The 13,933-nt window shown below is 41.2% G+C and overlaps 1 protein-coding gene across 6 annotated transcripts in view; it reads left to right on the top strand.

Moving 5' to 3' along the window:
• The window catches only part of LOC140729684 (protein kinase C-binding protein NELL1-like), a 915,540-nt gene that overhangs the window by 572,405 nt on the left and 329,202 nt on the right, over positions 1–13,933 (top strand). For 4 of the 6 annotated variants that reach the window (XM_073049744.1, XM_073049741.1, XM_073049743.1 and 1 more), the window contains one exon: positions 12,389–12,511. The exons of the other annotated variants lie outside the window; for them this stretch is intronic. In XM_073049744.1, coding sequence (XP_072905845.1) covers positions 12,389–12,511 — 123 coding nt within the window. The remainder of the gene's footprint in view (positions 1–12,388; positions 12,512–13,933) is intronic. 6 annotated transcript variants of the gene reach the window in all.

The following is a 13,933-nucleotide window of genomic DNA, read 5'->3' as shown; positions in this document are numbered from 1 at the left end:
TGACAGCTCTGGGCACTTTTCTCCTCTAACAACTGATTCTGCTCTCCTGAACTGATTGATGTGTCACCTCCAGATGCCATCAGATGCAATCTCCACTGTGCAGGAGGGTGGTCCAGTTTTGTCCTTAATCTTTCTATATACCCACTTTGATCACCTCTGTAGTCCTTCGCCAGGACTGCTTGTCCAGGAGTGAAACATCAAACCTCCTTGTTTGAGGAGCCCTCAACTTGTCTCAGCTGTTTCCCCGCAGACACCTTCTGAGATTGAGTTTGAGCAGATCCAAGTGTGAACAAAAGGGATAACCCAGGAACAGCATAGCTGGTGTGTTGTTTACTGTGGAACGTGCTGCATTGTGATATGCCAAGAGGGAATTGGAGAGCTTCTGATCTAGTGTTAGTGAAATGTATTCTGCTGACATATCGAATGGTGAAAGCTCTTGATAGAGTGGATGTGGAGGGGATGTTTCCTATGGTGGGAAGGTCTAAGACCAGAGGATACAGCCTCAGAATAGAGGGGTGTCCTTTTAAAATGGAGATGAGGAGGAATTTCTTTAGCCAGAGTGTGGTGAACCTGGGTAATTCATCGCCACAAGCATCTGCGGAGGCCAAGTCTTTATGCATACTTATGAAGGGATGAAGGGATGCATGGGGTAAGGAGAGGTGGGGGCAGGCAGGATATTGAGGCTGAGAGATAAAATGGATCAGCCATGATCAAATGGTGAAGCAGACTCAATGGGCCAAATGGCCTGCTTCTGCTCCTATATCTTATTGTTCTCATCCATACCCATATGAACCCATAAGGTTTGTTATTTTTCTGCCACTTCTTTAACTCGACCATCTTCTCTTGTGAAGAAAGCATGCTGCACCTTTTAAAAAACTTTTACATCTTGCCGTGCTTCAATGGGTAGGTAGTTGTCTCAGATTCATTTTAAAATTTCCTTGATGCCAGTGTTATGTTTGGTAACTCCAAAATATAACACTAATTGATTGAAAAACACAGAGCCGGGAATAATGTGTGCACTTCTAGTTTTTACTTTTTAGCGAGGCACGCACGTATGACATGGTGGTATGAGGACATATGCCTTTCATGGACTTTTACGTATAATCCATAATGTATTTTTTAAATATAAATTTAAGCAACACAATAAACAATATATTTGCAATATTACTCAAAATTACTGAAGTATGAAATACACAATTGTTTCTTCAGAAATCTGAAGGTGAGGGTGAAGAATCTGTTCCTAAAACATTGAGTGTCTGTCTTCTGGCTCCTCTACCACCTCTCTGATGATAGTAATGAAAAGATGGCATGTCCTGGGTAGTGGGGGTTCTTAATGATGGATGCCACCTTCTTGTGCCATTGCCTTTTTAAGATGGGAGGGGGAGTCTAGCGCCTCTGATGGTGCTGGCTGAGGTTTCTACACTCAGCAGCCTTTTCAGATCCTGTGCAGTGTCCCCTCCATACCAGACGGTCATGCAAACAGCTAGAATGATCTGTATGGTAAATCTGCAGATATTTGCTGGAGTCTTTGTTGACATACCAGATCTCCTCAAACTCCTATAGAAATATTGCTGCTGGTTGGCTTTTTCGTAAGTGCTTCAATATGTTGGGCCCAGGACAGACCTTCAGAGCTGTTGACAAGTCTTTTCTTATCACTTGTCTGTGAGTACCTACTTTTGTTCAATACAGGAAAAGTGGGCTGTGTCAGAAGCAGCACCTTGAGAAAGAGCTGGGGAACAAGTTAAGCCACAACACAGAGCTGCTGGCTTACTAATGGCAATGAGCATCATGTACAAATAGATAAGTAATTGTTGCAACAGAGGGAAGCTCTGTAGCCCTGTTATACACAAAGATATAAGGACATAACCAGGCACTGAACAGGAAGACCATAAGGCATAGGAGCAGAATTAGGCCCTTTGATCCACAGTGTCCACCGTTCCATCAAAGCTGATTACTTTCCCTCTCAACCCCAATTTTCCTGCTTTCTCCCCTTAAAAGCCCTTACTAATCAACCCCTGATTTAAATATATCCAATGACTCAGCCTCCACAGTCATCTGTGGCAATGAATTCCACACAAAATCACCTACCTTTGACTGTGTAGAGACCTGAATATGAGTTTAAGACAGTTTAACGTGTTGGCAAATGACGTGTCAATATGGATTACATTGTCTTGTCTCACTCTAAGTACTGTACTGGAGTTTCAAGTGGAGTTTCCTCCAGGAGTTCTGCATTTGGCACCAGTTTTCAGGGCTTTCTATTTACTGTGCCTTGTGTACTGCTTACAGGTTTACTGACTTCTCTTTCCTACATCACAGCAGATTGTCTGGAGTGCAGCGTTCCACACCATTCAGCAGCATATGAGTAATCTGACACTGATCTCCGAATATTGATAGTTAATCAGACAAGGTACCAGTGTATCTGATTTGCTGATGCCATTTCTTTTATAGTTTTAAGTTACTCTCGCAAGGATACCATTGAAATGCATTTGGCTATGTTTTCTCTTATCCCCTTTTGGAAGTTAAACCATTCAGGGAAGGTTTGGTCCCTAATGCGGATTACTAAATCCTTCAGCTCAAAGTAAAATGCCTCTGATAACTAGTATCATGTACTTTTAGATTGTCCACCAAGATTTTTGTCAATACCTGTGAAAAATTCCTTCCAAGATTCCTTTGTTCCTGTGATTTGAAATGGAGTCCACAATGTATTACTTTGCTGGCGGCAATGTTTAATCATTTGTTAGTGCAGTAGGCAGCACAGTGGGTTAGAAGAGAACTGACTCACATCGAGAAAATGACCTTCAATGGTAAGCTGGCAGAAGTGATGAAAGTTTTATTTGTAATTTTACAGCTTGCGTGAGTCTCAAATGAAGTAAGTTTCTGCAGTCTTAATACAACTGCAAGAGGGACTAGCTATAATTCACTAATTGGCACAAGATTGAGTAATCTTACTTGGACAGACCCAACATGAAAGGTGGCCTGGGAAATCAACATGTCAGAAATGTGCAGCCGGGAATGTTTCTCTGAAATTCTATTTAAGCTTTGATTTTTATTTAGAAAGCCCTTGTTATTTTGTCCTTTGTCACTCTTGACCAAGGATTGCTGTAGCTTTTGTACAATTTTCCAGCATTTGTACAAAAACAATAGACAATAGACAATAGACAATAGGTGCAGAAGTAGACCATTCAGCCCTTCGAGCCTGCACCACCATTTTGAGATCATGGCTGATCAATTCCTATCAATACCCGGCTCCTGCCTTGTCCCCATATCCCTTGATTCCCCTATCCATAAGATACCTATCTAGCTCCTTCTTGAAAGCATCCAGAGAATTGGCCTCCACTACCTTCCGAGGCAGTGCATTTCAGACCCCCACAACTCTCTGGGAGAAGAAGTTTTTCCTTAACTCTGTCCTAAATGACCTACCCCTTATTCTCAAACCATGCCCTCTGGTACTGGAGTCTCCCAGCATCTGGAACATATTTCCTGCCTCTATCTTGTCCAATCCCTTAATAATCTTATATGTTTCAATCAGATCCCCTCTCAATCTCCTCAATTCCAGAGTGTACAAGCCCAGTCTCTTTAACCTCTCTGCGTAAGACAGTCCAGACATCCCAGGAATTAACCTCGTGAATCTACGCTGCACTTCCTCAACAGCCAGGATGTCCTTCCTTAACCCTGGAGACCAAAACTGTACACAATACTCCAGGTGTGGTCTCACCAGGGCTCTGTACAAATGCAAGAGGATTTCCTTTTATTTTCTGATGTAAAGCTATACCAGTGTGCTTTGAAGTGTTGATGAACTGATCATTTGTGTCAATTGATAAATTAACTCAGTAATTGTGTTTGTATATCAGAAAAGAAATTGCTGGGCTTTTTTAGACAAAAGCGTACGAACAACTTGGGGTAGAAATTGCAGTATTTTTCCCTTGAAAAATGTAATTTTAACATTGCTAGTGTAAAATTGATAGAAGTGTAGGTCCAGTTGGCATTGTGCTTACTAAAGATGTGATTCAGATTGATTGATTTATTTATTGCGATACTGTGTGAACAGGCGCTTCCGGTCCTTTGGCCCACACTGCCCAGCAAACCCCGATTTAACCCTAACCTAATCACGGGACAATTTACAATGACCAATTAACCTACCAATCAGTATGTCTTTGGATTGTGGGCAGAAACAGGATCACCCGGTGGAAACCCAAGCGGTCACGGGGAGAACATACAAACTTCTTGCAGAAAGCAGCAAGAATTGAACTCGGGTCGCAAAGTGTTGTGCTGACCACTACACGACTGTGCTGCCTACACGCACATTGAAACATAGAGTAAAATGTGTCATTTGCATTAACAACCGACACACCCCAGGATGTGTTGGGGGCAGCCCGTAAATTGTGCCACACTTCCGGCACCAACATAGCATGCCCACGATGTTTAACGTCCAACAGAGCACACAACATGGAACAACTCACGCAGTCCCAACAACAGAACGGAACAAGGAAACTACAGCAGAACAAGCCCCTTTCACACCCGCTCACCCCTTCACACACACACAGGCTTCCAACCAGCATGCACAGACAGGCTACTAATAACTGAAGTAAGATTGTATGATTTTCTGGATCATCAGAATCAGGTATTTTATCACCGGCATGCAATGTGAAATTTGTTAATCATCACTCTCTTGTGGAACAATTTTACTTTCTACAGAATTACTGAAAGTTACAGTCTGAGCAGCCTCAAATAGATACTTTAAGTAATAATTATCAGGCTTACTTAGATTAGAGTTTATCAAGCTGAACTGAGCGAAACTTTCAGAAGTGGAGAAAAGTCTCAATTGATCGCACAAGGAAAATATGCAGCATCTATGGAGGTAAAGAGATGGTCAACGTTTCAGTTGAAGACCCTGCATCATATCTGAGGATGATAAGAGGAAAGATCACCAGTACATAGAAGTGAGAGAAAGGAGTAAGAGAGAGGCAGGTAGGTGATTAGTGAACCAAGATGAGAGGGAATGACAGAAGGATGAACCCAGCTGTGAGAAGGAGTGAGGGGTTGTTTAGACTGCTTGAGGTGACAGATGGAAACAGATAAGGATATTTTCCCTAATGTATCACTCCACTCTTTAAGAAAGGAAAGAAGCAAAAGACAGGATATATAGGCCTATTAACCTGACTCCAATGGTTGATAAAATGTTAGGGTCCATTATTAAAGATGAGTTTTAGGGGTTCTTGAAGGGACATGATTAAATAGGTCAAAGTCAGCATTGTTTCCTGAAGGGAAAATCTTGCCTGTAAAATCTGTTGGAATTATTTGAGGAAATAGCAGGTAGGACAGACAAGGGAAGATCAGTAGATGTTGGTGACTTGGATGTTCACAAGACCTTTGAGCAGTGTTGCACATGAGGCTGCTTTACAAGACAAGAGCCTATGGTATCATGGACAGATGATTAGTTGACTGGCAAAAGGAAAAGAATGAGAATCAAGGGGACCATTTCTGGTTGGCTGTCAGTGACTAGTACTGTTCTGTAGGGGTTAGTGTTTGGCCTGCAACTTTACAGGTTATACAATGATCTGGATGATGGAATTGATGGCATTATGACCAGATTTGTGGACATCACAAGGATAGGTGGAGTGGCAGGTAATGCTGGGGAAGTAGAGAGTTTGTATGACTCGGACAGATTAGGAAAATGGGCAAAGAAGAGGCAGAAGGAATACAGTGTAGGGAAGTGTCACAGTAGCAGCCACACACAGCTGTGGAGGCCAAGTCATTAGATACATTTAAAGCAAAGATTGTTAGGTTTTTGAGCAGTAAGGGTGTCAAAGATTTTGGGGAGAAGGCAGGAAAATGAGGTTGAGAGGGAAAATTACTCAGCCATGATTGAATTGTGGGCTGAATCCCATCTTCCCCACCCCACCCCCAAGCTGGTTCCACCTATCCATCATTGCTCCCTCATCTGGTTCCTACCTATCACCCCCCAACCTCTTTCTCACTCATCACTCTCACTTCTATGTACTGACTCTTGTATTAAAACATATTTTTCAAAACACTGGAATCTTTGAAGAGAGGACTTCCTTTTGTGTCTAGACGTTTTTTTCAGGACATTGCTAGCAAAGACAGCGTTCATGACTCATCCTGAATTGCCTTTTTGAAACTTACTTACCTACTTTCTTGAACCTCTGTAGTCCTGCTGATGATCCCATGATGTTCTAAGATTCATAAGACCATAAGGTCATAAGACACAGGAGCAAAATTAGGCCATTTGGCCCATCAAGTCTGCTCCTCCATTCCATCATGAAATCACAAGACCATAAGACTTGAGAGCAGAATTAGGCATTGATGTCTGTTGTACTATTCCACCATGGCTGATTTATTAACGCTCTCAATCCCATTCTCTTGTCTTTCCCCTGTAACCTTTGACTCCCTTGCTAATAAAGAGCCTATCAAACTCCACATTAAATATACCCAATGACTTGTCCTCGACAATGAATTCCACAGATTCACGGCATTCTGGCTAAAGAAATTCCTCCTTATCTCTGGTCTAAAGGGATGTTCTTCTTTCCTGAGGCTGATTTGCTTTCACTTTTGTGATTCTTGCTGGCACTAAGCCCAGTGATGAGGAAATATTGGCAATATGACAGTGGGAGACGAGAAGGGGAATTCTTACCGGCTGGAGTTCCTTGGAGGTAGAGGCTGTAGATAAGTAACTGAAGATAATACACTGTGTGTCAGTTGTGGAGAGGTGAGTGTTTAAAGTGGTTGTAGGGGAGTGAATCAGTTTGTCCTAGATAGTGTCGGACTTCTTGTAGCTGCAAGCATTCAGACAAGTGGAGGGTGTTCCATTGCCCTCCTGATTGTGCCTTGTAGATGGTGGAGTTTCAGAAATGAGTCATTCACAACTGGATACTCTGTATCAGACCAGCTCATGTAGCTGTCATATCTGAGACAAGAACAGCTGAGTTTCTCATCCTTGGCAACGGATCGTTGATGGTGGAGGTCTTAGTGATGTTTATGCCTTAATCTCTAATGAATAAAGCCATTTAACTGGATCAGCAAATTTGTGGATCACACAAAGATTGGGGTGTAGTGGACAGTGAGTAAGACTATCAGAGCTTGCAGTGGGATCTGGACAAGTTGGGAAAATGAGCTGAAAAATAGCAGATAGAATTTAATACAGGCAAGTGTGAGGTGTTACACTTCAGCAGGACCAACTACAGTAGGTCTTACACAGTGAACGGTGGGGCACTGAAGAGACTGGTAGAACAAAAGCATCTGGGAATACAGGTCCATAGTTCATTGAAAGTAGCGACACAGGCAGGTAGGCACTCTGGCCTTCATAAATCAAAAGTATTGAGGGCAGGAGATGGGATGTTATGTTGAAATTGTATAAGTCATTGGTGAGGCCTAATTTGGAGTATTATGTGCAGTTTTGGTCACCTACCTACAGGAAATATGTAAATAAGGTTGAAAGATTGCAGAAAAAATTTACAACAATGTTGCTGGGACTGGAGGAACTGAGTAATAAGGAAAGACTGAATGGGTTAGGACTTTGTTCCTTGGAACATAGAAGATTGAAAGGAGAACTGATGAAGGTATACAAAATTATGAGGGGTATAGATAGGGTAAATGCAAGCAGGCTTTTCCCGCTGAGGTTGGGTGGGACTACAACTAGAAGTCAAAAGTTCAAGGGGAGCATGAGGGGAAACTTCTTCACTCAGAGGGCCGTGAGAATGTGGAGTGATCTGCTAGCACAAGTGGTGCATGTGAGCTCGATTTCAATGTTTAAATGCAGTTTGGTTTGGTACATGGGTGGCAAGGTTATGGAGGGCTATGCTCTGGGTGCAGGTCGATGGGACTAGACAGTTTAAATGGTTCTATATGGACTAGATGGGCTGAAGGGCTTGTTGCTGTGCTGTACTTTTCTTTGACTCTCTGACTCTAAATGACAAGGCCCAATATGGCCAACTGATTTACCTTTGGAACAAATTGGGTGCTGTAGTAGCGTAGCTGTTAGCACACGGTATTACAGCTCGGGGCGTTCTGGAGTTTGGAGATCAGTTCTGGCGCTGTTCCAAAGGAGTCTCTCTCCACAGAACGTGTGGGTTTTCTCTGGGTGCTCCAGTAGGTTAATTGATCAATTTATATTAACCTAGGTTATTACAATTTATATTAACCCCAATTGGGGTTAATTGGGGTTGTAGAGTGGCTGGGGCAGTGTGGCTCAAAGGGCCGTGAGGGTCTAGTCCATGCTGTTTCACTGATTAAATAAAGTTAATTTTTCAAAGTCAAGTTGTGTTTATATTTTCAAAAACATTCCTGGACATTTTTCAAATCTGATAAGATGAAGTGAAAAATAAATGGGTTTTGGCTGGCCGTAAGCATTTGTCTTGAGAATATTCTGAACAATTTCATGGCTATCTATCTGGCCATCTGGATGTACTTCTAAATAAGTAGCCAACTTGCTACGTTATAACATACTTGAGTCTGTAATTGCAAGTATCGAGGATGTGTTATTTCATTTACATTTTATAAGGAGGCTCATTAAGTTTACTTCCACAGATATTTCATCCAACCACCTCAATTTTATTAAGATATTCTTTATTCTTCATTCTTTCACCCTCATGCACTCATTTAACCTCCCGTTAAATGCATCTCAATTGAGCCTTGTGGTAGAAGCTCTTTTTGGGCATCAACAAAACTATATCCAGGTCTAAGAAGTTAATAAAGTGCTGTATTACATTTTCAACTTCACAATTTCTGTATTAAATTTTATTAGTATGTATATCAAATAAAACTTAGGATTTCAAGAATAATGATAGAATATCACCTCTGGGAAGTCCTAATGGTTCCATTGGCGAAATTATACATTTATTCAGTGGACTTATCAGAACAGAATTTCTGATAGAGAATGCAAGTTTTGTATGCTCAAATATAGGTAAATTATACTTTGAATTCACTGGAACACATTGCTGGAACAGAATTTCCTTTGATTTCTGTGCACCGTGGTAACATAACAGTTAGCTTGACACTATTACAGATTGGGCCAATCCGGCGTTCAGAGTTCAATTCCAGCGCCATTTGTAAGGAGCTTCCACGCACTCCCTATTAACCGTGTGGGTTTCCTCCAGTACTCCGGTTTCCTTCCACAGTCCAAAGATGTACCAGTTAGTAGGTGGATTGCTGTGTAGTCTGGCTTATTGGGGTGGAAGAGCCTGTCCGGTGCTCTATCTGCAAATAAAATAAAAGAAAAATACTAAGATGTGAAAAAGAGAGGTGTCATCTGTACTTACCTCCATTCATTTCATTCCACTGATTTTAGGCTAGTGACCAAATACTGTATTCTCTCCCCTCAACATCTAGAGTCCCTCTTGTCCCTTTTCCTCTCTTACACATGGATACACCCATGTAGGTACTTACACACACTCACATGCACACACACAAAGAAATGAATTGATTTAGATGCCAGCATTGATTTACAACAACACTGAAGTTCTCCACAACTTATAGACCCAGTTTCAAGAATTCTACAACTCAGTATAACTTATTTATTTACTTACTAATTGCATGCATAATTTACCTTCTTTTGCACATAGTTGTTTGTCAGTCCTTGTTATAGCTCTTTATAAATTCCATTGTATTTCTTCTTCCTGCAAATGCCTACAAGAAAACAAACCTAAGGTAATGTATGGTGACATCTACATACATGGATAATAAATTTACTTAGAGCTTTCGAACTTTGAATATTTAAAAATTTCTCCTCTTAATTTGACTACAGCACCCTGGAGGAGTGGGAACATGACGAGGAATTTTAATCTTTGTTGTTGAGTGGTAAGATCACAAAAGTTGATGGAACTATTGAAGTATATCAGCTTCTACAGTAGGCGTAATTGTACAACTGGCATCTGGTGGAAGTCAAAGCTAGTTTCTTATCAAAGTGCATGTATGTCACATTATCCGACCCTGAGATTCGTTTTCTTGTGGGCATTCACAGTAAATACAAAGAGACAAAGTGGCATCAATGAAAAACTGCACACAACAAAAACTGACAAACAACCAAATTGCAAAAGACAACAAAGTGTGCAAATACAAAACAAGCACAAAATTATTATAATAAATAACCAAGCAATAAGTATCAAGAACATGAATCATAGAGTCCTTGAAAGCGAGTCCGTAGGTTGCGAAATCAGATCAGCAGTGGGGTGCATAGCATTGAGTGAAGATATCCCCTCTGGAGCAAGAGCCTTAATGTTGAGGGTTCATAACTATTCCTGAACCTGGTGGTGAGGGACCTGTACCTTCTTCCTGTGGAAACCAAAAGCAAAATTTCACAGGATTAAAAGCCTCCTGAAATGGATGATGCTGCCTAATTTTCTGAATAAAGTAATTAAGTTCTTAGCTTCATGAAACAGAAGTTTCCACATTTTGTGCAGCTTTTATTTGATGATTTGTGACGTCAAAAAGTCACGAGGGGGTTAAATCAGGTGACTTGCACACACATCATTAGTATCTGTATCAACAATAGAGCACTGTGCAAAATGTTGAGCAGAGACATCTCCCAAATTGGCCCAACATTTCATTGTAAGGATTCATTGAAACATTGTAATTTGTTTCCAGTAAATGAAGGCCTTAATTAAGTTAGAGAAAAACAAATAAGACACTGCAGAAATTGTGCCCTTCCAGTTAAGATTTCTTGCTCGATTGCACTAAGAAATTGCTTAGGAAAAGGTTCTGACAGCAATGATCTAAGATCACAGCTACCCTCTGAATTATTGTATCCTGGAGCTGATCTCAGTCATGTTGTTGAGACAGTGTGTCTGCTCTATCAAAAAAAATGTGTAAAATATCAAGCGAATGTTGGTGGGAAAAGAAAGCCAGGACCTTAAGTTTACCCTGGCAACCATTTATCATCCACTTCACCAGAGAAATATATGAAGTGGAAGCCACTTCTCGGAAATCTTTATCATTGCATTTATCATGCCTTTGACATCTTGCCATTGGTTCAATATACACAATCTACAGAATATACAATTAATTAGATAAACACAGGTTTTTTCTCAACATAAACTTTATTTACAGTATAATAAAAGATATTATTAAGTGTAAACAAGAATTTTAAATCAGGGATGGTGAAAGAAGAGGACCATGTTTCCAGTTCAGAATAGTATGCTGGGAACTGCTGTTTTAGCAGAGGCTCGGTTCTCTTGCCCTTGTATAGTGACAAGTCAAAGATGCTCTGGTGATTTGAAGCTCATTCGTGAAAGCTGGTGCATCAGTGATGAAAGGAGTGAATATGTAAGGTGGAGTTTAGGGTGCTTTATTTAACTCCTTCAGTCACTGGAGCTGTACTTAAAGTGAGGATTCCATCATGGTTTTGACAGTAGTGTAGTTGTTAACACAATTGCTTTACAGCACCAGTGATCCCAGGATAGGGTTTAATTCCCACTGAGTTTGTCCTTTCTCCCTGTTACCATGTAAGTTTCTTCCAGGTCCCCTAGTCCCCTCCCACATTCCAAAGACATACGCTTAGGAGTTGTGAGCTGCAGACATACTACGTTGGTGTCAGAAACTAGGTGACACTTGTGGGCTGCTCCCAGCACAATCCTCAGACTGTGTCGCTTGTTGCATTTTACATTGAGAGCGTGCTGACAAATTGCATCTCCACCCGGTCTGGGAGCAGCCGAGCATCGGATCGGAAGTCCCTACAAAGGACAATGAGAATAGCTGAGAGGATCATAGGAATCTCCCCAGTATCCATCGGGGACACTTAACTGGAGCACTGTGTAATTTTATTAAGGATCACACCCATTCATCCAGCATGCTCTTTGACTTCCTATCATAAGGCAGGAGAGTCTGAAGCATAAAGACAAGAAAGGTCAGGATGGGAAACAGTTCCTTCCCTCAGGCCATTAGGCTTCTGAACTCCCTGCTGCATCGCATTTGAAGTGTCACTGGCTTAATCTGCTCTGTACCCTTATACTTTTATAAATATTTAATTTATGCACTTTAGTTTTTTATTTATATGTGATTCATTTATAGAGTTTATCCTTGCTTTCATAAGTTATTGTGTTATGTGTACTACTGTGCTTTACACCCTGGCTCAGAGAAGCATTGTCCCATTTCTATAAACATTATATGGTTATATACTTGTAAATAATTAAATGACAATAAACTTGACTTGATGTCCAATGACACATTTCATTGTATGTTTTGATGTACACATGACAAATAAAGCCCAACGCTAAACTTACCTACTTTGTATTTGGTGGTGAATCGCTTGCTACAGATCACCAGGCTTCAGCAAACCAGCAGCACACAATGCAATCCTTCCCCTTGGACTCCTGTTAATGTGACCAGCCGCGCTGTCAGTCATGGCAATTTGAGCAGAATCCTTTCTCTCCTGCAGAGCACGATGAATGTGGAAGTGGGCGCCACAACTGTGACGAGACAGCAATTTGCACTAACACTGTGGGAGGCCATCTGTGTACCTGCAAGCCTGGCTATGTGGGCAATGGGACCATCTGCCGAGGTAGGTAGGGTTTGGAACTGAGAACATGTTGACTGTCAGCTCCTGCAACAACACTTTCAAATGCAGGTGAAGCCAGGACCGGTTGGCAGCAAAGTCCCTGCATCAGGATCATCACCTTTTTTTAAACACGAGATTCTGCAGATGCTAAATCTGGAGTAATGTACACAAAATGCTAGGGAAACTCAACATGTCATACAGCATCAATTAAACCTTCTGTAGATACTGGCTAACTTGCTGAGTTCCTCCAGCATTTTGTTTATCAACTTTTCTTTTGACTCATCTTTCCTTGCATTTTGTGCCAACTAGGCTGATACTTATACTAACTGTTGTTCTCAGATTTTCATGATTTTAGCTTTACTTCTACTCTCAAACAGCTGTTTTTGACCGGAATGGAAATGGCAGGCATTTTAAGGCCAGCTAGGCCATCAAGCCTGTCTCACATTTATTGTGTCAGCAATATCACTACAGCCCCAATGCCCTTGTCTTTCCATTTACCAGATTTATTTCCTGTTGGAGGCATAAGAAAAGAAAGAAAACAATCCAAAAGATCTAAAATTCCTCATTTGATGCAGCCTGTCCAGCAGGTCACGTTAGCATTTTATGTGATTTGCATCTAGGCATCACACTCCTGCCTTCTGCCTTACTGTCAGTTAATTGCCATGGAAAGCTCAGTAAACTGGAAATGTGATATAATTGCGTTTGATTCTCCCCCTTTGCAGCCGTGTTAATGTAGCATGTACAGTATTGCGGTCCCGGTCTCTCCTAAAGGCTTTGCAAATAACTTCCTGCACGTAGGTCAGACTGTCATAACATCGCTCAGGCTAAAAAAAGGACTTGAGATCCAGGCAATTCCTACTTCTGGTTGAAGTGCCTCAGTAATCTTGTGTGGAAATTAAGGCAGGTAATGATTTGAAGCGATTTAATAACTAATAACAGAAGAAGGCAGTGGGAAACCACTTCTTGTGGAAAACATTTGACACGAACGATCTTAGTCATGAGGCCACAATCGCCTACGTCATAATAACATGGCACATAATGATGATTATGAATGACCTGCACTTTTAATGTAACAAGGTATCACTAGATATTTGACAATTTTGTTGCACATATTGACAAGGAAGAAAATATTATGGCACCGGCATGGCACCAGAATATTGATCAGACATTCAGGCTTTAAGTGCAAGGTTTTGATTGGAACTCAACTGAAGTACCGGTAGTGTGTTCAGTTTTGATCACTGCATGTTCAGAAGGACGTACAAACTGAGAGGAGTGCAATGTTGATTCAGTGGATTATCACCGAGACTTGAAGGATTAAGTTATGAGGACATGGTACACAGCTTTTTTCATGGACCCGCCAGTTCAAAATTTTGAGTGGCCGAACTAAACAAGGTTTTCTGAAATGATAAATAAAATCGAAAAGAT

Source organism: Hemitrygon akajei, chromosome 6 (genome assembly GCF_048418815.1).
Source record: "Hemitrygon akajei chromosome 6, sHemAka1.3, whole genome shotgun sequence".
NCBI lineage: Eukaryota > Metazoa > Chordata > Chondrichthyes > Myliobatiformes > Dasyatidae > Hemitrygon > Hemitrygon akajei.
This window is presented reverse-complemented; position numbering and strand designations above follow the sequence as displayed.